At 41.8% G+C, this 25789-nt stretch overlaps 1 protein-coding gene across 1 annotated transcript in view; it reads right to left on the bottom strand.

Annotated features, from left to right (window-relative positions):
• The window catches only part of LOC149275195 (mucin-5B-like), a 57026-nt gene extending 32748 nt beyond the window's left edge, over positions 1 to 24278 (bottom strand). Inside the window, exons 1-4 of the mRNA XM_089504896.1 lie at positions 24251 to 24278; positions 19765 to 19876; positions 18904 to 19041; positions 1914 to 1939 (exon numbers count right to left, since the gene is read on the bottom strand). Coding sequence (XP_089361022.1) covers positions 1914 to 1939; positions 18904 to 19041; positions 19765 to 19876; positions 24251 to 24278 — 304 coding nt within the window. The remainder of the gene's footprint in view (positions 1 to 1913; positions 1940 to 18903; positions 19042 to 19764; positions 19877 to 24250) is intronic.
• Between the last annotated feature and the right edge of the window lie 1511 nt (positions 24279 to 25789).

Genomic DNA, 25789 nt, shown 5'->3' on the forward strand with positions numbered 1-25789 from the left:
CTGATTTTACCAGCCATTGATGTAGCTATTTGAGTCTTTCTGCTAGTTATTCTTAAAAGCATGAGGTGAGGGAACACTTGTTATGGCACAATGTCTGATCCCCTACATAGGCTTTTCCACCCCAGCAAAATTTACTTTAGTTTGTGTATTCTCCATTACTGACATGTAACCAATGAATACAGCAAATGTTCTTACATTTAGTCTCTTAGCTCGAAGCCAGCGATGTTAGTTACTGCTGATGGGGGAGTCTCCCAGCCGGAGCAAAAACTATAGGGCATACTGTTACTCCTTGGTCATCTAGACCATGTTTTCTAAAATGTAATAGTACAACTTGATGTCACCAAGCATTAAGAGTATCTGATGTATTTAAGGGAGATTTAAACTATGGCATTCTAGCGTATAATGTAATTTGAGTGGGACAGGAGGTAATCAGTTCCAGTTAATGCGACCAAAGAAATCTACCCCTTTTTTCCCCTGAACCCCAAAATTATATATGGGACATATATTTCTTTAGCTAAAGCTGGGCAACTTTCATTTTGTAAAATCAAGAACCACTCTTTGATGTAAAAGATTCCCCAATGATAAACCAGTAACTATAGGTAATGTATTAGATCCTTAAATAAGTAGAGATTGTTACTGAAATGGGTTCAATATGTGAAGCTGTTTCCTCAGGATAAAAGCCTTCATAGGAAAAGCAGCTATCTCTCCTTATATGCTGGCTGTTAGCTTACTTTATTGCAAGACTCTTAAACAAAGGTTACAGTGACCCAGTGAATGTCAGATTATGATAGATCCTTGTTCTTAAGCACAGGACATTTTCAGAGAAGCATTGTCCATACAATTATGTATAACTAGTTAGTAGGAAAGGGCACGACCCATCCATTTTACCACTTAAGTATTAAAGGGTTACAAATTATTGCACAATGTAATTATTACTGTAAGGATGTTTATTATAGAAATGCCAGCTGATAACTCAACAAATTCTTACCAAAAACTGTTGTAGAGCTTAAAAACCAACTGCATTATTTATTTATTGACTTATATACCATCATAATATTCTTTATGACCTTAAAGGAACAAAAAGGTAAACAAATATTTGCATCATAAAGTGTCAACACCAGTGACATTGTCCTGCACAAAAACTTGACCCGTAAATCAATAGTTAAGAATGAACCTCCTATCTGTGGTTTTTATTCTGTTAATCAACTGACTTGTCGTTAAGCAGGGATTTTAAATGATGTACTTTAAATGCTGGTACAATGATGGGTAATGAAAGAATTAGAAGATTTCTAGGCATATAGGGGGGAATAAGGCATATCTGGGGGCAGATTGGCAAATTGGGGGAAATAAGGCATACCTGGGGGGGGCAGAGTGACAAATACAGGGTTATAAGGCACATCTGAGGAGCAGGGTGGCATATAGGGGTATAAGGCATATTGGGGGCAAAGTGGCATATCAGGGAGGCATAGTGGCATATAGGGGGTATAAGGCATATCTGTGGGGCAGAGTGGCATATAGGGGGTATAAGGCATCTCAGGGGCAGAGTGGCATATCAGGGAGGCAGATTGGCATATTGGGGGGTATAAGGCATATCGGGGCAGAGTGGCATAAAGGGGGTAAAAGGCATATCTGGGAGGCAGAGTAGCAAGCCATGGGGCAGATGTGCATAACTGGGGGGGGGTTGGCAAATAAAAGGAAATAATCAGGGTCGTTTTATAATCCAGCAAATACGGTAATCTATTTACATATACTATCCTGAAAGTGATAGCACTCTAATAGATGAAGCCACCCTTATGACATAAGAAGATAGCACTATAACTGCCATGGGCGTCCACAGGGGGGGTCACAAAATATCCTTCACCGCTTTCCCCTCTGCCACCCAAATACCTCTTTACCCCATCTCTGTTGCTTACCTTTGTTGGCTTCACAAAGAGGTTTCCTGGTGCAAGGCAAATGTTAGTTACACATTAATAGGAAAAGTGATATGATGCTGGTAATAGTAGCTACAAACCAACATGTACTTACACTAGCCCAGTCTTCTCCTTTTGCACCACTTTGTTACTGCGTATGATTTTAAATAATTTTACTGACTTTTTTCTAACAGCGCAACAGAATCTGCTGGAGCCATATAAATGTAATGTAATGGTGTTCAGCCAGTAATGGGGAACTGTATATCATGGGAGCTGCTGTCAGTGAATAGTGTAGATCATCACAACACCTGTCTATAACTACAATTGCCAGTTACTACATTAACACAAGTTAGTGTATGTACTGAAGGCTTATTGTAGCCCCCAAGTCCATTCTACAGTTACCAGCTACCATTCCTGCTATTGCTGGCTCAACATCACGGCAACAAAGGTCTGTACAAAAAAATAAGTGAAATCTTTTCACCAACAACCAGGAGTTTTTTCTGCCTCTATGTCTAGCTAACTCACTCAAGCTGACATTCCTTATACCTTCTAAAATGAAAGATACTAATCCTGTGCCTGTTGATGAGCTTTGGGTAGTCTTGAACATTGTGGTCCCTGAAATTCGCACTTTCGAGCATTATGAGCCATTTTATTTGGTTAGTCATTTTTATTTACTGGTGAGTTTTTTGAAAATATAACTTCAGTAAACAAAAAAAGACTAGCAAAATGAAAATATTTCTGTGTACAAAGCTTGTGCTACACAAAGCAGTTGGCACAACAAGGAAATATTCAATTTCCGAGATCGATTTGAATTTATTTGACATTTTATTTTTGACAACCCACCTTGCCCTGATGTTTGTTGCAAGGCGTTTTCCGAGCAAAAGAAATAGAAAAAATGGTGCAGAGTGTGTGCAGAAAAAAAGAGTATCAGAGTCTTTTCTTCCCTTTTCTGCAAGGACTGAACAACAGTTTAAGGTATTTCCAAATAAAATTACAATATTAGCTTTTTTTTGTTTTGTGTTATTGAAGTTGCCTGGCAAAAACCAAAAATGTTTGGTTTACTTTTAAAAATATATAGCATTGGGGGGTTCATATTAATTAGTGGGGAGCTCATTTGCTCCAGCCAAGATATGAGGCTACCCAACAAAAGAGCAAATGTGTGGGGTATTTTTTTGACTGGCACATAACTCGTACAAAAATCCTAAGCAACTACATGGGCATATTGTGACTGCTACCATGTTACTTTCAAAAATATATTTTTTTAAAACCTTATACATGTGTTGTATTTCTGTATTCTGCAGCTGCCCTTAATCATCTTAAGTACAAGAGTTGGTAAAATGTTGTTAAATACCAACTTTATCATGAGGTAACCTTTGTCCTTTTGGGGTGTCATTCAGCACTGTGTAGCCTTATACCAACCGATGCAGGCTGGAAGGCGCAGAGGAATTCAGAATTTGGTTGCTGGCAAAGAAGGTGATATATAAATACAGCTCTTCCCAGGCTGTCTCTGTGAACTTGGTGTGAAACTATCAAAAACCCAGCATTGCTTGTATGGTTTTTCTACTTCTGGTTCGCCCCTTTAAGAAATAAAGGAATATTGAACAGTTTTTCTGTTCTTCCAGACTCATCTTACTGGTGCATATCTTACTGGTGATACGGAACAGTTATGCAGTTGGCCTATTTCACAAAGTGGTCTCATACACATGGGTGATATGTAAGTGGACCAAAGGTTAATTTAAGAAATAAAAGGTACCAGGTTACACAATTTTAGGGAATTCCACAACACAGGTATTGTTTAGTAATCGCCTCCCTACATAGTGAGTTCTGATACATTTTGACAAGAAAACATCTACCTCTAGTTGACTTGTAGGCTAAGATACCATCCTTCAAATGCAGGTTATCTCTTAAAGGAATGATAAAAAACATGCATGTTTGGTATTTCTGTATTCTGAAAATGGTATATTTTTTTGGCAGTTGCATTTACCTGCTTAAGAAATAGTTTTTTTGGTCATTTCCATAAAAGAAAACACATATAAGCATGGTGTTACCTTGATGAAAATCAGCACAAGGCCTAAAAAAAACTAAAAAATATCTTACTTTTTGCAGAAGAAATGCACAGTTTTCAAGAGATAGTTAAAATACTTCACAATATAAATAAAAAAATTGAAAATTCATAGCTTGTAAGGTATTATATAGGTTATGAAATCATTACATTTTTGTATGCATTTTCAACACCTAACACTCAGAGATGAATGAGCAATGTAAGGCACTTTAGTTTATCCAGAAGGCTTAATAAAGTGGAGAAGATGCTCTCACATGTTATTTTATCGTAAAAAACAATGCTTACCTCTGAGTAGTTTCTGTTGTCCCGAAGCCCCAAACACAAAACACAAGGTCCACAGCAAGTATGTTGTGATTTCTGCCATCCTAGCTAGCTTGAAATGTTGGCAATGGACAATGAGTGCCTGAATGCCACATTGTACAGGTGGAGATTCTGGCAGCTGTTTATAGACCTGGTTGTAGGTTAGGATCAGGAGTAGGTGTGTTTAGGTAAATTAAGTAGATTGATGAGGTGTTTTGTTTCCCGGCTGACCAGGAGAGCTTGTTGCAGTTGCGTGCCCTGGGTCAATATCTAATTTTGCACTCTGACCATTTAACATTTTGGTTAAACAATCCTTCAATCTTGAACTCTTACATTTTCAATTTTTCTATATGTAAAAAAGAAATACATATTTATTAAACTTAGTTGGAACTAATTTTTTGTTTTGTTTTTGGTCTGTTCGATTTCAGACAATTAATTTTATTCCTTGCCCTTTCGGTTCTGACAAAATTTGGAGAACTTTTCTCATTCGTAAATAAAATTCATTGTCATTCTGCCTTACACACTCTTCCTCACTAACTCTCTAGTCTGACTCTATTGCATGCTTTCTCTCACTCACTCTCTCACATGCTCTCTGTTAATGTCTTGGTATGTCTATGAAGATATTCCATTACCCTCTTGACGACAATTGATGTGTCCCCTTAATGACAATTGTAGTGCCTGGCACGTCATGGGGTTAAATGGGTTTAGAAATCCATCAAAGATCCCTTTCTTCTCCTAAGCAGTGTTGCTGTAATACCCCAATATCGAGGCCTGGCTGATCGCTCCCCATGTCCCAAATGTGGCCTTAAACAACCTGACAATCCTATGCATGGGTGGTATCACTGTAATCAGGAGATATTGTTGAACACATGAGTTGCAAATGCATACCTGAAGTACAATTTATGTGAAAAAACCTACCAAAATACAAAAAAAATACTACCACAAACTTTGACAATGGATGGTAGTAGAATTAGTGCACGGAAAGACTTAATACAACAGCATTTAAAATACCCTGGAATGTCTAGTTTTCAAACATTTATTGTTTGATGGGGGGTAAATTAAACTGATTAGCTTCAAAGATGTCCAAAATATGACATGAGGGCAGGATGACCAGATTTTTTAAAAATGGTTTTGAAATAGCAACATGTTACTTGTAGTTATTGCCTTATAACTTGCAAAAAAAATAAAATCATTGGGTATTTCTTTACTAAACTACATATAAGAAATCTATTTAGCAGGTTTTTTTATTTTTTTTTCACCACATTTTATATTTTTTATAGTAAAAATAGATGATATGATCAAAATAACAGTATCTAAAAAAAGTTCATTATTGTTCTGGAAAAAAACAACAATATTTAAAGATGGAAAAAAACTGAAAATTACAGCTAAACAGCAACTTAAAAAATAGTCATTTACAACATTAATAATGTCTACACTGTATTTGTAAATCATTTTAAGTTATTTTAATAGACAAAATTTGCTTTTCTTTAAAAAACAAGGACATGTTTAAGTGACCCCAAACCTGAACAGTATTATATACATATATTTTCCTTCAGTTCCAATATTCCACTTTAGTAATAATTACCAATCACTTATGGGGATTTCCACCTAGAGTGTTACTTAACCCTTGAATATGAAGAAACATGTTCATTATGTATCATGTCTACCTTCTATTGAATAACCATGAAAAAAATGTAATTAAGTTAGATGAACCAAAGATAATTCTTCATATGGATTTATTAGAACCACTGGATGTCAGGGATATGTATTACAATAATGGGAGCTTCATTAAAAATGTCACATTGATATTTTGTGTAGAAGTCAAAGCCCGCCAGGAGCCTGGACATTTGCCACTTCATTCTCTGCTCACACCTCCCTTGGACAAATTCTTAGTGAGAAAGGTATTCTTGTCCACTCACATGGTCATGCTCAAATGGTTAAGTGCTCTACCTAAATCAATGTCTTTATAGCACTCCATCTTCAGTGATTTTCTTAGCCTCCTAACTTGACACACGAAGGTTGATAACAATGGATGGCAGTTAAACCTAATCTTGATAATTAACACTATATTTTCTGGGCTTCTGAGGAGATTTTACTTTTTTCTATCTTTGATAATGATTTGTGTAGTTATAGGATAGTCTTGGAATAAAGTAAACAAAACAGATGGAACACAATGCATACAGTCCTTTATATCCTTTATAAATCCTTGTGACACATACCCCCAGGGTAAAAGTGTGAAAGACCACGTGAACGTTGTTGAGCATAGCACCTGTGTGTTTGAAACTGTAAACAAAGGCATTTGATTAACTGCTTCTAAGTGTGAAAAGCATATGGCATATTATACATCCACATCCATTGTCTGTGCCAGTTCATTAATACTTGTTAGTTTTCAATAGCCTGTATTTTAAATATAACAGAGGTCACTTTCCCATATTTGTCTTTATGTAAAAAAAGTTTCTCCTCTGACAGCTCACTTTGGCAGCAAATTAAGTAAACAGCACTAATAAGTAACAATATATGTTCCATACTGCCACAATTGTACTGTATGGGGCCTACACCTGTATGTGCTTGGAGCTATGATCGCCAATATAGGCTGTTTGTGGAATTATGGCTGCTATGGATGAAAACCTGAGGTAGATTTACATTAAAGGTGCATCTACTGACTATGTTACTTATTATTTGACAGCTCTTAGTGTGCCTCCCTTTTGTAAGCTATAAAGCTTTAAGTAAACTACAAATGCCTCTTTTACACAAAAAATATATAACAAACAAAATTAGTAAAAATGCTTAAAAGACAGCTCAAGAAAGGTGGACACTGTCTCAAAACCCATATACATAGACAGGCGTGAGCATGGTTCTCATTAAGCCCATCTGCATTAGCAACCTTTAAGAATTTTGTTTTGATGATCAGTCAACTTTGGAGACTTCCATTTATCAGTCTAGTTTTAATAAACATGGTCCTTGTTTCCTTTTGAAACATTTTATTTAAATAATCAAAGATACATTGTACAATATCACATTGCAATCATCGTTTCGTGTAGAAAAAAAAGGAAAAACAAACTTAACATGAAGTTAGAATGAAACCAAAAAAAGCCAATACCTTCACTCATTTATTTTGTCCAGCGTATCCATGTCTATAAATCAAGAAAATCATCCCTAATAAAGGTCAATTCACCATACCTCTGTCAACAAAGTCCATCAATAGACAAGTAAAAAAGGGGGTCATAGACCAGATAAGTCAAGAAGCAGATGTGTCAATCAGGTCCATGTAGGAGTGGCGTCATGTACCAAGGAGAATTCTGGTACACAGATTTAACCTGAAGCCTTGTGGCAAGTGGTAATGTTTTGATACATAGTTGCCAGGTTTTAAAAATAAATTCTGGTATTCTCTAGGTGAGACCTCTTAACAGAGAGCCGTGACATATAAAAAGAAAGGACAACTTTGGTTTAAAGAGAGAGCTAGAGGGTTTGAGGGTTCCGTCCAATGATGCAAGATGATACATCTTTAAACCATATAAGGATAAGTAAGGGTCACCTGTTCAAGTCTATCCTGTGTGATTCCAAAAAAACATAAATAAAGATGTAAAAGGGAATGTGAGTTTTAGATCTCTCATTGCGTATTACCGCACAGATCTCCAGAAGGTCTGGATGTTCCAAATCGACATTTGGGCAGGTGCATTTGGGGCAGCAATCCCCATTCCCAATCGGGATGGGGAAATATACGCCCAATGTAGAGTTTTGTAAAACATTTCCTTGGAAAATGTAGCAGGAATTGTGCATGCTAATTTGTCGGGTGTAATGCCAAACCAGTGTTTCATGCCTGTAGGGATAGAGTCGTGGTCGATAGGAGTGCAGAGTTGAGTGATATAGCAGACCAGGCATGTAGCCTCCCCAGGTAAGGTATCCAATGAGTTATTCCAGTCAGTCTGTGAACAATTACTCAGCATAGAAGAAAAGGGCCATATAGACCTTGAAGTCCTGTCAATAAAAGTGCAGATCAATGAGATGCCCAGACGGCCCATTGAAAAAAACATCAGACAGGTATTTTCCAATGCATACAAGGATATAGTAGCATACTTACTGTACATCTAGTGTATGATACCAGAGAAGAAATAAGGTATTGTCAAAAAGCATGGGACAGGTCCCCATAAAGTTAATATTGTTTAAGTAATATACCAGTCCAGGAGTATACCCCAAAGACATAAAAACAAAGAAAGAAAAAAAGGAAAAATAAAAACAGAGGCAGAGGTGGATCAAAGAAATGCAGCAATTCCAGATTAAAGGAATGGAGATAGGTCTCTGTCTTCACTTTATACACGTGTCAGGAACCACTTTTTCGCTGCCTGAACCATGGCTTTTTCATACCTGTGGTATATAAATCTGCTACCACTAGTGGCCACCCTCCACCCTCTGGAGCACTCAGAACTCAATTACTAGGATTAGGTGTACCTTATTACCTGAGTTGAGCCCTAATCAATACATCCAGCTGGGCCTTGTTACCTGGATTACCCTGCCTTTATGAACCTGCCCTGCCTTTCGTGCCCTTCCAAGCGGGCTCTGTGCCTTTCGTACCCTTCCAAGCGGGCTCCCTGCCTTTTGTGCCCTTCCAAGTGGGCTCCCTGCCAAAAGACTTATTACCGGTATTTATTTATCCTGCCATACGTCCGGTTTCTTGCTTACAGACTGTATAACCCTTATTTGCTTGTCCTGTCATATACATAAAATACATTGCATTACCTAGATTTCTGCTTGTAGTGTCTTTGTATAATCATGCATCGTGGGTTACAGACCGAACCCCAAGTATCCCCTGCACATGGGCTCCTACCCGACCTGATTACCCAAGAGTTGTTTGATAAACAGAAATAAAAACAACAAAAAGAAATTAGGACACATTATGGATAAGAGATGTCACAGCAAGTATGTTCCCAAAAAAACATCTTCTCTATAATAGATTTTGGCACCTAGTTGTTTTCCTTCAGTAGAATCTATGACTAGTAGTTGTCTTAATATGGTAGGTATAACGGAAGCCTCCCTGCCATGGGCTCCTGGAGGGGCCTGAGTGCCAGCCTACTACTACTGGCCTTGGAAGGGGTTCTGTCTTTGGGGAGGTGGGTACAGGGAGCCCATTGTGACTACTTCTTACCCCTGGAACAGTTCCCCCAAGTACCAGAGACTCTAAAGACTGTGGAGGACGCAGATTTGGGGCACCTGCATTTTGGGAGGGGGTTTATGTGTGTTGTTACTCTCCATCAGGTGAGGATTTAAAGGACAAAGACCTCCATGGATAGTTTTTGCACTAAGATCTAATATAAAGCAGACAGAAGTCAGGGAACAGCCCGTGTTTACCTTCTTCCCCACAGACTACAATAGCGACCCCCTACTGGGCTGAGGTAGACTCAGTGCAAATACGGAACAATGTGCAAAGAAGGCCTGATGAAGAACTATGTGTGGTTTGCTGTCTCTATTGTATGCAAAGTACCTTGTACTGTTTAAATACTAGTATGTTTTAAATAAAGACCAAGTTCCTGTTTCTTCTTGTTCTTCAGTCTACACTAAGCTTCGGCTAGTGGTTTGGGTGACTGGTGGCGTATATTATGTTCCTTAGCTCTTTTGAGAGTTGATTAGCGAAGAAGCAGGGTTCTGACAGAGGTACCCAGCAGGAGTACAAAGGGGGTTCCATCACAGTAGGGATGTTCCGGTGTTGCAGATTTGTATCTAAAACAAAGTTTGTTATTCCTCACATAAAAAACAGACATTTTCTATTTTTTAACTGCAGTACTAAGTGCTGTTATACCGTATTTGCTCGATTATAAGACGACCCTGATTATAAGACGACCCCCCAAAATCTGAATATTAACTTAGGAAAAAAAGAAAAAGCCTGAATATAAGACGACCCTAAAGGAAAAAAGTTTTACCAGTAAATGTTAATTCATGTAAACTATTTTTTTTAATAAAAGCTATGATTGAGAAAAGTATTTTTTTTGTTTTTATTTCCTTGTATTTTCCAACCTGTCCCCCAGTTACGCACATCTGCCCCCAGGCTTGCCACACCAATATGGCACTGTGGCCCATGATATGCCTTTTAACCCTCTATATGCCACTGTGCCCCATGGTATGCCTTTTGACCCCCTATGTGCCACTCTGCCTCCAGAAATGCCTTATACCCCTATATCCCATTCTGGCATTTAGGGGGTTAAAATGCATATTATGGGGCAGAGTGGCATATAGGGAGGTATAAGGCATTCCAGGAGGCAGTGGCATTAAGGGAGTTAAAAGGCATTGTATAGAGCACTCTATAAGGCATTTCAGGAGGCAGAGTGCTCTATTAAATGCCCCCTTAACGCCACTCTGCTTCCTGAAATGCCTTATAACTCCCTATATGCCACTCTGCCCCATAATATGCCTTTTAACCCCCTAAGTGCCAGAGTGGCATATAGGGGTATAAGGCATTCCAGAAATGCCCTATGTCCCCCATTTAACATACACACGCACACACACTTACCGGTGCTTCCAAATTCCTGCTGTATTGCCGGGGCAGCGGGTTGACGTCTCCTTCCGCTGCAGCCGGAAGGAGGTGGAGTTGGCAGCGGGGGGTTGTCTGCGTCCGTCGCGGATACCTTTCCCGGCTGTCAGAGATCAGAGTTCCGGCACCTGTGCGGGGAACTCTGATTTCTGACAGTCGGGGAAGGTATCCGCGACGGACGCAGACAACCCCCGCTGCTAGCCACACCTCCTTCCGGCTGCAGCGGACGTTGTCTACGCGGATCGCGTAGACGTCAACCCGCTGCCCCGGCAATACAGCAGGAAGCACCGGTAAGTAAGTGTGGGGGGGGGAGACAGGAGGATCCAGGTCCCCTGCAGCGGTGCGGGGGATCTGGATCTTAGTCTCATAATCAGACCTCTATTTGAGGTCTGATTAGAAGACGACCCCGATTAGAAGACGAGGGGTATTTTTCAGAGCATTTGCTCTGAAAAAAACCTCGTCTTATAATCGAGCAAATACGGTATATATGATCACATGTTTACTTTGCAATATACAACACATACAGTATCTCACAAAGGTGGGTACACCCCTCACATTTTTGTAAATATTTTATTATATCTTTTCATGTGACAACACTGAAGAAATTACACTTTGCTATAATGTAAAGTAGTCAGTGTACAGCCTGTAAAACAGTGTAAATTTGCTGTTCCCTTGGAGACCAACATAAACTTATTTGGTTCACATGGTATCAAGCGTGTGTTGCGGCAACCAGATCAGGAGTACTGCAATAAAATATAGGGCCAATACAAACTTCAAATAATTGGATCAACACATATGTATGTGCGTCAAAAATAGGCAGAGTCACTTAGATGCAAACAAAGGTAAAACATTTAATATGAACAAAAATAGAAGAAGAATATAAAAAGAAGATAACAAAAATAATACGAAACAAGTCTTACAAAACCTTCTAGAGGAATTTAGTTCATGACATCTGTCCTATGCATTCCTGAGGATGGAGGGAGGGAGTGTTGGGACGTGAAGAGTCCGTGGATGGCAAGTATATCTTCCCTCTACCTCTCCTCCCATGCTTCTCCAAGGCTTAACTTATATACAAATTTTGGATAATGATGTCAGTCTTGTCAGTCTTTTGGTCTTCACCTAATTGGGTAAGCATGCTCACTAAGATCTTTACACGTCGAAACCCTATTTTAGGTGGTCACTGTACGTATATTGTAATGCCCTTTTACAGTTACAACTATACCATACATTAGCAAGTTACTATCCTATCTATAGAATGCCTGTTCAGCAAATCCTTCATTCTATATTTAAGGTCAAGGAAACCTTGAAGCCTATCATTGAAACATATTAATATATCTTAATAATCATTTATTTATGAACAATGATTACATATCTTTGACTACTGCCTATACCAATAATTATATATGGTCCATTTCTTAATTGAGGTTAGAAAATGTATTAGAATCTTTTACAAGTACAAAGAAAAGTGTGTCTTGCCTACAGTCAAGCATGGTGGCGGGAGTGTCATGGTCTGGGCCTGCATGAGTGCTTCCGGCACTGGGGATCTACAGTTCATTGAGGGAACCACGAATGCCAACATGTACTGTGACATACTGAAGCAGAGCATGATCCCCTCCCTTCGGAGACTGGGCCACATGGCAGTATTCCAACATGATAACAACCCCAAACACACCTCCAAGACTTGCTAAAGAAGCTGAGGGTAAAGGTGATGGACTGGCCAAGCATGTCTCCAGACATAAACCCCACTCAGCATCTGTGGGGCATCCTCAAACGGAAGCTGGGGGAGCGCAAGGTCTCTAACATCCACCAGCTCCGTGTTGTCATCATGGAGGAGTGAAAGAGGACTCCAGTGGCAACCTGCGACGCTCTGGTGAACTCCATGCCCAAGAGGGTAAAGGCAGTGCTGGAAAATAATGGTGGCCACACAAAATATTGACATTTTGGGCCCAATTTGGACATTTCCACTTAGGGGTGTACTCACTTTTGTTGCCAAGGTTTAGACATTAATGGCTGTGTGTTGAGCTATATTTAAGGGGACATGAAATTTACACTTTTATAAAGGCTGTACAATTACTACTTTACATTGTAGCAGAGTGGCATTTCTTCAGTGTTGTCACATGAAAAGATGTAATAAAATATTTACAAAAATGTGAGGGGTGTACTCACTTTTGTGAGATACTGTAGGCCGTACTAGCCATCCTTTAAAATGTTCCCTTACAAAAAATTACTGCAGTTTTTTCTGAAGTAATACTGCAGTTTTTTTTACTTTTACTGCAGTATTACTGCACTTTTAAGTCATTATATATTGCAAACCTACAGTTGTACTTTAATGTACTGCAGCTTTATCGCATTTGTACTTCCTTACAAAAATAACTGCTATAAAACTGCAGTACAGTGAAGTACAAATGCAGTAAAAGTGCAGTATTGCAGTTTTTTCATGTCCAAAAAACTGCAGTATCACTTCAGAAAAAACTGCAGTAATTTTTCGTAAGGGTTGCGTTATGGAACATATTTGTGCCATCATATATGTGTTGATTCCAGCTCTCCAGTTAGTAGACATTTTCATAAGTGTAACAGTGGAGGCATGAAAAACAAAAAATGTTGGTGTGCTAAGCTAGTCTCAGGCTCAAATAATACAAATGTATAATACAAGGCCTACCAAACAGTGTGAGCGTGCTGCAAATACAGTGTATTGGCTGTACAATGTATACAAAAACTGTCTGCGCTTCTCACCCTAATAAAGTTGGAAACAAATATATAAACATAATATAAATGAGAGGTTTTGGCTATATGAATTGGCCAAAGCATAATTAAGCTCACCCGCCACGTCAAGGGACACTCTCAATAGGGTGAGAACCTACTCTCACCTCCTACATAGTGGGCACAAAAAGCATTTTATACTGCTACCAAAACCTTATTAATCCATTTAACCCCTGGACAGCAAGCTGCAACCAGACTGATGAGGAGCCAACAACCTCAAATATGTGCAAACAGGGAAAAGAAAAAATGTGCGTTAAGTGGAGACATGACATTTTAAGGCAAAGAAAAATGTAAATTATATATTAGAGGTGGTAATATTGATGCCTTTCTCAGTCGAAGAGAGGTATTGTGGATTTTCAAAGTTAGTACTAACTTCGGTGTTAATCAAGAATGGGAGATGAATTGTTTCATAGACTACTAATTTATTTGGAATATATTTATAATAATTAATTAGGTATATAATATATATTTTTTTGTACCTCCCTTATTTCATACACATACATATATATGATCATATATTTATATACTCTTCCATAAATCATGTCATATATTATTGAAATTATTGTGATTCATCATACTTATGAATTCATTAGAATGATTTATTTATTTTTATATATATTATTGGAGATCATTGTATTTGCTTGATTAAAAGACACCCCCCCAAAAAAATTTAAATAGCAAAAGAAGAAAAAGCTTTAATATGAGACTACCCTGTAGGAAAATAGTTTTACTAGTAAATAGCAGTTCAGATGTAATCTATTTTTTCATGTTTAATAAAAACTATGATTGAGAAAAATGCATCTTTTGTGTTTATTTCCTTTTATTTTCAAACCGGCCCCCCCAGTTTTGCACATCTGCCCACAGTTATGCACATCTGCCTCACTGATATGCCACTCTGCCCCCCAGACTTACTAATGCATCCCCAGACTTGCCCCCATGCTCCAGACTCCCTCGTGTCTAATAGAGGCAGCAGGTGGACGTCTGCGGCTCTGTGGGGAATCTGGATCTTAGTCTTGTAGTGAGACCTCTATTTGAGGTCCGATTATAAGACCACCTTGAATATAAGACGAGGGGTATTTTTCAGAGAAAAATATGGTATATGTATTACATTTATGAAATAATTGATATAATTTATTATATTGTAGGCACCCACCTTATATATATATATATATTTGATATTTATTGATGCATTTATTCATACCTTTTTTGGCACCTACTTAACTTTGATGATTCATGTTATTTTTAGTATATATACCATACATGTGAACATGGTTTTGTTCACCTGTTTGGTATATATATTCAGTATATATACATACAGAGGCTGTCGGTAGCGAACAGCCTGGGACCACGCGGGAGTGATGCCCTCTTTGGCCTGATTATCATGAACCTCTGTGGACACGCAGTGCAAGTAACAGGGAGGTGACACGGGTAAGGTCTGCACCTTTCTGGCTTGTTACTGAGCCAGATAACATTTATGCAACCTGCCCCTTAGAAGCTACTGATAAACATACCTGGGAACTCTCCGGGTTTGACCCGGAGATTGCCCGGTGAGAGCTGCTCCTCCTGTTCTCCTGGTCAAGACCTGAATCCTCCGGGTCACAGGGTCTTGACACGCCCCGCTCCCCGCCCATTTTTCCTTTAAATGGGGGTGTTTCCCGCTGCTGTCAGTGGGAACGTGGCCAACGTCAGTGGGAACGTGGCCGACGTCAGTGGGAACGTAGCCGACGTCAGTGGGAACGTGGCCGACGTCAGCGGGAACTCCCATTAACGCCAGTGGGACTGCCCACCAACGTCAATGTGCAGTCCTGGCCTCGTACCGCAAGGGAAGGCTATGGGTAGCCGGAGCCCAGAAGTTCCCAAGTATGCTGATAAAGGATCTTTATCTTCACAGTTTAATGTATTTTTCAGGGATTTGTTCAACGCTATTTTATTTTTCTCTACCTAACGCCGTGTGCAAGGAGCCAGGGAGGAAGACACTGAATGCTACTTTTCATCGCATAATGCTTTGGCTTCTTTCAGTTTTTTAAAACAAAATAAATCGTGGGACAGGGGACACTGGGAGATTGTTTGTGCTGGGTGTATTTGCTACATAATCATTAGTGAATACTACCATCTTGTGAAAGCTTAAGGATACTGCATCGAGTCTACATGGAGTGTACCTCTCCTTGACAACTTAATTTATTAAATTACCTTCCACATATCAGAGTATTCTTTGCTCTAGTGAACAGCAGGAGTTGCAGTTGTGGTGGTCTTGTGTGTCTAGCAGTTCTGGCACACTGTGCAGCTTCTCTCACCACATATATTCAGACCTCTTGCCTGGGCTGGAGCTGGTGTACTGACAGCCTCTCCCTACTAAGGATATTCTTTGCCTTATGAAAAACTACCGGTAAGGCTACTGATAAACTAGCCAAGGATTCCCACAGCTCTAAATCAAAATTGAGGGAGATACCTTCAGATGCATTTTCGCCTTCCTCGCCCTCTCATGAAGAGCCACCGTTTTTGCCGATTTCCTCCGCTTCTCATGATGCAGCAGAAACAGCAGCAGAGGTGGCCAAGGTGATATGGCTATTACTTGATTGTAGGTCCCAGGAACTGTCTTCTAAAATAGATTCTACCTTGGCTAAAATCTCAGCAAATTCAGCTAAATTGTCACATTAGAGCAGTGGTTCTCAACCTTCCTAATGCCGCGACCCTTTAATACAGTTCCTCATGTTGTGGTGACCCCCAACCATAAAATTATTTTCGTTGCTACTTCATAACTGTAATTTTGCTGAATCGTAATGTAAATATCTGATATGCAGGATGTATTTTCATTTTTACAAATTAAACATAATTAAATCATAGTGATTAATCACAAACACAATATGTAATTATATATTGTGAAATATTTGTTTTCCAATGGTCTTAGGCGACCCCTGTGAAAGGGTCGTTCGACCCCCAAAGGGGTCGTGACCCACAGGTTGAGAACTGCTGCATTAGAGCAAAGGGTCAGTGATAATGATGCCTTACTCCACACACAGGAAACTCCAAAGCAGAATTCCATGGCAACTCAAACTTTGCTGAACAGGATTGAAGACTAAATTGCAGCCATAGGAACAACTTGCACCTCATCAATAGATCAGCACCAACCTATCAAAACTTTTCAGGAATGGCTGACGGACTCTGTGACTCTCCTGTACTCAAAGGATAGATCTATGGTAATTGAGAGGGCGCACAGGATGGGTCCAAAAAGGAAGGATACTCATGCTAAACCCAGACCAGTGATTATGCGCACCTTAAATTTTCTTGACAAGGAAAGAATTCTATTTGGATATAGAAAATGTCCTGATCTCATGCTTGACTCTCAGAAAATACTAATCTTTCAAGACTTTTTAGCACAGGTTATGGCCAAGTGTATGGAGTTTACTCCGCTATGCAAGCAGCTTTATGAGGCAAAGATTAAATTCAATCTGCTATATCCTGCGAAACTACGCATCGTGGGTGGTAGACACACATGTCTTTACTGCACTGGTGGAAGCTAAGGTCTTTTTGGCACACTCTCTCCAGATCACTAGCGACTCATGAACATTAGTTTGTGGGCCTGTGACTGTTCGGGTCAAAGACCGTCCACACTACTGCTTCCTTTGTGTTGGAGGTGGGTGCGAGATAGTTGGCATTCACCAATTTATTTTTTTTCCTTTCTTTTTCTGCAGAAGGCAAGTCTGGGGAGACACACAAATTTAGAAGTTCAAAATGTTTTGTTTATAGTTTTTGTTGTTTTCCCTTTTTTCTTGTTATTTTTGTTGTGGTCATGGTCAGTCCAAATTTAACATTAGTGTCACGCCCCATCAAGGCTGCGGAGCTGCATATCTCTGTCTCGCTACAATCCATTCCTGGATTTCTTTGTGCTCTGTCCTGAACTTCGATTCTTTGATTCCAGTTCTGCTCTTAGCTTCAGCTTCTGTCTCCTTTATAAGTTATGCCCCACCCATTTGTTATGTTTGTCGCAGTCAGCAGTCTATAGGTAAGTCTTTCTGATATGTGTTCAGATTCAATGTTTAGTTTGTTTATTAGTAATTCAGTAGGCAGGGTTTAGTGTTAGGACCCACCAATATATTGGAGTACTTTGGTGTAGTGGTGGGCTTAGCATGCTATGGCCATAATATGTGACATAATCTCCAATTTTATTATCTTAGAAAGGGATTCTATTCATGTCCTTGTGTAGTCTATCCTGTTTAGTCCTGTTATTTCTGTATAGTCTTGTCATGTGTAACTTGGTGAGTCTTGTCATCCCTGTACTCTGTTGTCCTGTCCTGTGCCCCAGCAGAGGGGTGTACTGTCCTGTGCCCTGGCAGAGGGGTGTCCTGTCTTATTTATGTCAGATCTTGTGTGTAGCCTGTCCCTGTAACCTGTATTCTTGATTCTGGAACCTGTTTCTACTCCTTTGGCTTTGTCCTACCTTTTCTGTCCTTAGCTGCCAGATATCTCTATATCCTGTTACAGGGCCGCACAGGGGCTGAAAAGCAGCCCTGGAAACTATATAGTTTATCTCGCAGTCGAGCTCTTATACCCACACGCACCCCTTATACATACCCGAGTCACACTATTTGCCATACAAATAACTATAAAACATTCTTTTTATCACATTATTTGTATTAAAATGCCAGAAAGCAAAAGTGTTAAAAAGGTCCTAAAAAATTTAATACATTAGACATAATGGAATTAAAACATTTGCTACTGCAAAAAATTTTTGATGGAAAAGTTCCATTTTATTCATTGGAACAAAACAGTGATCACATTATTTCTTTATTAATTCATGTAAACTATTTTTTCATATTTAAGAAAAGCTATGATTGAGAAAAATATATTTTTTTGTTTTTATTTCCTTTTATTTGCCAACCTGCCCCCCAGTTATAAGGCATTTCTGGAGGCAGAGTGGCATATAGGGGGTTAAAAGGCATTTCTAGAGGCAGAGTGGCATAAAGGGGGTTAAAAGCCATATCATGGGTCTCTCTGCCTCCAGAAAAGCCTTATGCCCCCATATAACCCCCCCCCCCGACTTACCACTGCTTCTGACTCCCTGGTGTCCGGTGAGGGCAGCGGGTGGAGGCCGGCATTCATGAAGTTAAAGGGGCCGGCGCGGTGCGTGCACGCCAGCCCCCTTAACTTCATTAGGCCGCTTTCAATCCCGCTCGCAGCCGCTTAGTGGCTGTTTTGAGTGTTGGTCTGCCGGCCGCCCGACCCACGGACCGGTATCCCAGTCCGGCCCTGTCCTGTTATCTGTACTGGATACCTCCCGCTGCTATCTCAGCGTCCTGGTATGTAGCCACACAATCCTGATGGCCCAACACTCAAGGAAGTGTAGTTACCCTGCATATGGTCCTGTGTCTCCGCTCTTGCACGGTGACTCCTGCAATTCCATCAATGGGCGCTCTGGGTCATTACAGTCATCTGTATAGACCCCCGTAAGTCGCACTCTGGTCTTGTTGGTGGGCTTCCCCCAGGCGCTGGGAGATGGGGGTTCCCAATTATTGTTTAACTTTCTCGGTTGTTACCCTTTTAAACTGGGGTATGGCTGATGTTGCACTGAATTCAAAACACTGGGCCTAACAGTTTCATACTACCTCATACCCTGAGGTTGTGTTCCTGGAATGTTAATGATCTATACACTCCGGTGAAGCGTAAATTAGTCACTAGTCACCTTAAGAGACTTAAGTCACAGGTCATCTTCTTACAGGAAACGCACTGGAAAAAAAGATTTATATTGTTCGACAAAAGTGTGATTTTGGTCAATGTATATGTCCCTAATGCACCTAATCATCATTTCTTTGGTAAACTGTTTGAATTGCCAACTGAAGTTGTTTTTTCAGATATCCTTATGGGAGGTGACTTCAATACAGTGTTAGATGGTAAACTAGACAGATTCGGACCTGTTCGTTCTTTACAGACTGAAGCGCCAGAAGATATCAGACTTATTACACACAAACTGAGCCTTTTAGACCCCTGGAGAGCTGCTCGCCCTATTACCCAAGACTACACACGTCTCCAGGGCACATTGTACATCTTCCAGGATAGACTTCTTTTTAGTTACACCCTCTCTTATTTCTTAAATCAAGCATAGCTCCTTAGAACATATCATTATCTCAGATCATGTCCTAGTGTCACGTCTGGAGGATAACCTTGCAGTATTTAAAGATGGAAACCAATGGCAAGAACCCAAAAAGTGGTACCGTAGCATCACAACAGGAGGAGTAGACAAGTCGAAGTCAAGGAGGGAACCGAGGTCGAGGTTGGTTGCGGGTAGCGCAGTCAAAGGATAGCCAAGGTCATATACTGAGTTATCTGTAATTGGGAATCAGGAACAGGAGTGGGAACAGGAACCAGGAACCTGGGACAGGTGTAATAACGCTTGGATATCTCTGCACAAAGGCTCAATAACCTAGCACTAAATGTATTTTGCTGAGGGTTTAAATACCTCCTGGTACCCAGGGCATGTCTCTGTTGCCAGGGGGATAGGAGGAGCCGTCCTGAATTAGGGTCGGTGGGCCGGTCGGACGGCAGGCAGACGAACATTCAAAGCAGCCGCAAATTAAAAAAATAAGCGGCTGTGAGCGGGATTGAATGCGGCCGTCGTGCCATTAGTGTATCTAGCGGGGGGCGGTCCACCCCGGGTGCTGCTCATCTGAGGGGTGCCACCACACCGGAAACGATGAGCACAGCAACTGTGGTTGTCCTTGCTACAGTTTCCCTAATCCTTGCTATAATTCTCCCTTTGCAGTAATCCATTCCTGTATTTCCCTATGCTCTGTCCTGTACCTCTGATCCCTTGATGCCAGTCTTGCTCTTTGCTTTAGCTCTGTTTCCTTTATAAGGTGTGCCCCACCTGTGTGTTCTGTTTGTCTCAGTCTGCAGTCTACAGGTATGTCTCTGTGATATGTGTTTGGGTTTCATGTTTAGTTTAAGTACCTCTGTAGGCAGGTTTTAGTGTTAGGACCCACCGTCATTGGAGTACTTTGGCGTAGTGGTGGGCTAAGCATACTATGGCCATATGATGTGACGGAATCTCCAATTGTTATCACATAGTCCTAGGCTAGTTCCTGTATTCATGTTTGTCTGTCTCTTATGTACCTTGCCCTCCTTTCCCTGAAGCACCTGAGGCGTTCGGTTCCTCTCTCCTCTCCCCATGTCCCAGTTAATTTGTCCTATCCTTGCTTAAAGGAGAAGCATCCGAGGATTCTGGCTCCTCACTCCATCCCCTGTGTTCCTTGCCTTGTTCCCTGCCCTGTGTTGTGCCCTGTATCATGTATGTCTTGTCTGGTTATGTTTCTTGCTTAGCCTCCCTGTCCCTTGCTCCTCGCTCTGCCCCCCTTGCTCGCTCTGCACCCCTTGCTTGCTCTTCCCCCCTTGCTTGCTACATTTCTGTTTCTCCTGTACTCTGCTTAGCTTCCCTACTCCCAGCCTGCAGCATCCTGCCCATTTCTATGTTCTGTTATGTCCCGTACCTGCTCCAGGGGGCCTGCAGGTTGTTACTTTGTTTTGAGCTGGACAACATCCGCTGCTACGTCAGGGAACTGGTATGTGGCTGCAGAACCCTAGGTGCGACATCAATGATGTCCTCTGGCATTTACGAAGGGATGTATGTGTGTTATTTTTTTTAAGAAGGATGTTTTCTTACTTTTATTTGAAAAATCTTTTACTCATCTGCAAAAACAAATGAAAATACCTGCTAAATAGATTCTAATATCTGTCATGAGTTTAGAAATACCCAATGTTTTTTTGCACATTATAGGGTAATAAGTACAAGTAACATATTCCTATTTTAAATTTTTTTTTTTCAAAATATGGTTATACTGCCCCGTGTCAAATTTCAAATGCTAGTATTTTAAGTCTTTCTATGCACTAATTCTTACCACCTGTGTTTTGTTTGTGTTTGTTTTTTTCCACACAAATGTTATTTTAGGTATGAATTTACCGTTCCTGGTATATGTCACTTTCAAACACCACAATATGTCTTCAGCAACATCTCCTGAGCACAGTGATACCCCACTGTTGTTTGAGGGATAATAGGCCACATTTGAGAGGTGTGCATTTTTTTACATTTAAATTTTGACATGTTGAAAATTCTGCCCCCATATCCTATTTCAGAGATCTTTAAAGCCAGACAATTCAATTTTCCCCATCAAATCATATAGTTTTGAAAAATATACACCCCTGGGAATTTCAAATGCTGTTACCACCAGCCTTTGTCACAGTTTGCCATAGTATTTTCCTGTGTATCTTTTCCCACATGCATTCTACTTTAGGCATGAATTTGCAGCTACTGGTATATGTTACTCTCAAACAACAACAACTCAATATCTGTTCAGCAACATCTCCATCTCCTGAGTACAATGATACCCCACATGCATGGGTTTGTTGGGTTATTTGGGAGGTAAAAGGCCACCTTTGTGACGTGTGCATTTTTTGGAATTTCAACATCTGGTCAATCTGTGCCCATGTCCTATTTTTGCGAGATCCTTGAAGCCAGCCCCATCAAATTATACATTTTGTAAACAAGGCACCCCCTAGGCATTTAAAATGCCAATATTTTAACTCTTTCCATGCAATTTTCTATGAAGCTATAGCGCTAATTTTAGGACTTGCTCAGAATTTTTTTTTATATATTAGTGAGCTGGTCTCCATTGACTTGCATAGTTAAATACAGGAGAGTTCTCGGGAGGGGTTGGGTAGACCCTCTGTGAACTCATAGGTGTGTCAGTCAGTGATGGTGCTTGTGGTTGCTCTTTGGAGCAATCACAAGGCAATCTGGGTATGGGGGTTGTGTTGCTGAATGCCTTGATATTGAGACATGTCAGCAACACCGTTTACACTTAGGAAGCGGTTACTGATCGCTTCCTTAGCTCTTTTTTGCTGACCACCACCGCCATCTTTGTTGAGTGGTCCAGTAGCTGCCATTTTCTTTTTGGGGGAGGGCTTTCCTCCCAATATTCACTACTAGCCTCACGTGGAGGCTTCCTTGGATGCTGTAATCGGGCAATTGCAGGTATGTCAGGAACCAATTTTTCGCTGCCTGAACCATGGTTTTTTTATACCTGTGGTGTTTACATCTGCAACCACTAGTGGCCACTCTCCACCCTCTGGAGCACTCAGAACTCAGGTGTGCCTTGTTACCTGGGTTGAGCCCTAGTCTACATCCAGCTGGGCCTTGTTATCTGGATTACCCTGCCTTTATGAACCTGCCCTGCCCTTCGGTCAGGGCCTTTGTATTGAAGTCTATGGACTTTCCTGCTGTGGCTCTGCACCTGTACTGTTCCTGGTTCCCTGCTTTGTGTCCTTCCAAGTGGACTCCCTGCTTTGTGTCCTTCCAAGTGGACTCCCTGCTTTGTGTCCTTCCAAGTGGACTCCCTGCTTTGTGTCCTTCCAAGTGGACTCCCTGCTTTGTGTCCTTCCAAGTGGACTCCCTGCTTTGTGTCCTTCCAAGTGGACTCCCTGCTTTGTGTCCTTCCAAGTGGACTCCCTGCTTTGTGTCCTTCCAAGTGGGCTGTGTGCCTTTTGTACCCTTCCAAGCGGGCTGTGTGCCTTTTGTACCCTTCCAAGCGGGCTGTGTGCCTTTCGTACCCTTCCAAGCGGGCTGTGTGCCTTTCGTACCCTTCCAAGCGGGCTGTGTGCCTTTCGTACCCTTCCAAGCGGGCTGTGTGCCTTTCGTACCCTTCCAAGCGGGCTGTGTGCCTTTCGTACCCTTCCAAGCGGGCTGTGTGCCTGTCGTGCCCTTCCAAGCGGGCTCTCTGTCTGTCGTGCCCTTCCAAGCGGGCTCTCTGTCTGTCGTGCCCTTCCAAGCGGGCTCTCTGTCTGTCGTGCCCTTCCAAGCGGGCTCTCTGTCTGTCGTGCCCTTCCAAGCGGGCTCTCTGTCTGTCGTGCCCTTCCAAGCGGGCTCTCTGTCTGTCGTGCCCTTCCAAGCGGGCTCTCTGTCTGTCGTGCCCTTCCAAGCGGGCTCTCTGTCTGTCGCGCCCTTCCAAGCGGGCTCCCTGCCAAAAGACTTATTACCTGTATTTTATTTTGCCATACGTCCGGTTACTTGCTTAGACTATATTACCCTTATTTGCTGGTCCTGTTATATACATGAAATACACTGCATTACCTGGATTTCTGTTTGTGGTGTCTTTGTTTGCATAATCATGCACCGTGGGTTACATACTGAACCCCAAGTATCCCCTGCGCATGGGCTCCTACCTGACCTGATCACCCGAGTCCTGACAGAATACAAAGGCCATTACAAGGAGTCAGCGGGGTTACTTTCAGTCATCAAAGTGATAGGAGAATGCTTGCTTGAACTGTGCAAATCATTAATGCAAATCTGGGACTCCAACTCCAATCACTCTCATGAAGACCATTCACCTACACCTGCTACATCACCTGAGAAATCCAACAAGCCTGTTACCAGTATTAAAAAGGAATCTCCTAGGAAATCTAGGAAACGTGAACCCCTTACCACAAACGAATTACAACAAAGGCGTGATGAGGAATCTTGCTTTTACTGTGGCAAAAAGGGACACTGGATCACCCAATGTCCTCTGAAACCAGCTAAACCCACTGCAACCCACACCAACAAACCCCAGGCCCAGGAACCTGCATGTGACAACAGCAACGCATCAAAGCTGGAGCACACCCTATCTCTTCCCCAACCTGGTGATCCTTGGGTTAACCAATCCACAGTACCTGGCACTTCTGCGCCATCTGTAGCCATGTCGGATGACCTCCAGACCATCTCTGATGAAACCGACTGGTCTGATATGGACAGCGTGTCTTCAGATGCTTCTGTTGCTGATACAACAGACACACCCGCAATTGATAACCCCACGGCTGTTTGTGCAGTTGGGACCACCACTCCCATTACTCCCAGGAATAAGAATCATAGACCCCAAACAGCAAAACACTCCTTAGGGGCTCCTGGTTACATCCTAGCATCTGACGGGACGATTGTGCATAGTAAAGAACTTAACCATTACGAGCAACAGATGCGTGAACAGAAGTCTGTTAAGCCTGTCACTCCAGCCTTGAACCAGTGCAGTTCGGGTACTACCCCCCTGCCCCCAGAGGTGCCCTGGGTACAGGGCAGCTTCGTGACCCCTGGTGCATGGACAGCCAAGAAAGAGAGAGTATGGAACAGTGCCATCATGTCTATGCATCCAGCATCCAATACCACTATGTCTTACAACTGCACTGCAGATGACCTTTCCTCAGACTGCTTCATTGCCTCTAACGGAACTGTAGTAAGAAAGGAGGACCTGCACGTATTTGAAAAAGCTCTACGTGCTAGGGCTAAGAATTCTTACCACAGGTTTTGATACTGCCTCTCTACAGTCCCAGGAGCACCCGGAGGCCGCTCCTTGGGGAGGGGGTACTGTCAGGAACCAATTTTTCGCTGCCTGAACCATGGTTTTTTTATACCTGTGGTGTTTACATCTGCAACCACTAGTGGCCACTCACCACCCTCTGGAGCACTCAGAACTCAGGTGTGCCTTGTTACCTGGGTTGAGCCCTAGTCTACATCCAGCTGGGCCTTGTTATCTGGATTACCCTGCCTTTATGAACCTGCCCTGCCCTTCGGTCAGGGCCTTTGTATTGAAGTCTATGGACTTTCCTGCTGTGGCTCTGCACCTGTACTGTTCCTGGTTCCCTGCTTTGTGTCCTTCCAAGTGGACTCCCTGCTTTGTGTCCTTCCAAGTGGACTCCCTGCTTTGTGTCCTTCCAAGTGGACTCCCTGCTTTGTGTCCTTCCAAGTGGACTCCCTGCTTTGTGTCCTTCCAAGCGGGCTGTGTGCCTTTCGTACCCTTCCAAGCGGGCTGTGTGCCTTTCGTACCCTTCCAAGTGGGCTGTGTGCCTTTCGTACCCTTCCAAGCGGGCTGTGTGCCTTTCGTACCCTTCCAAGCGGGCTGTGTGCCTTTCGTACCCTTCCAAGCGGGCTGTGTGCCTTTCGTACCCTTCCAAGCGGGCTGTGTGCCTTTCGTACCCTTCCAAGCGGGCTGTGTGCCTTTCGTGCCCTTCCAAGCGGGGTCTCTCTGTCTGTCGTGCCCTTCCAAGCGGGCTCTCTGTCTGTCGTGCCCTTCCAAGCGGGCTCCCTGCCAAAAGACTTATTACCTGTATTTTATTTTGCCATACGTCCGGTTACTTGCTTAGACTATATTACCCTTATTTGCTGGTCCTGTTATATACATGAAATACACTGCATTACCTGGATTTCTGTTTGTGGTGTCT

Source organism: Sceloporus occidentalis, unplaced genomic scaffold, assembly GCF_023333645.1.
Source record: "Sceloporus occidentalis isolate IW3139 unplaced genomic scaffold, rSceOcc1.0.p SCAF_295, whole genome shotgun sequence".
In the NCBI taxonomy this organism is placed as follows: domain Eukaryota; kingdom Metazoa; phylum Chordata; class Lepidosauria; order Squamata; family Phrynosomatidae; genus Sceloporus; species Sceloporus occidentalis.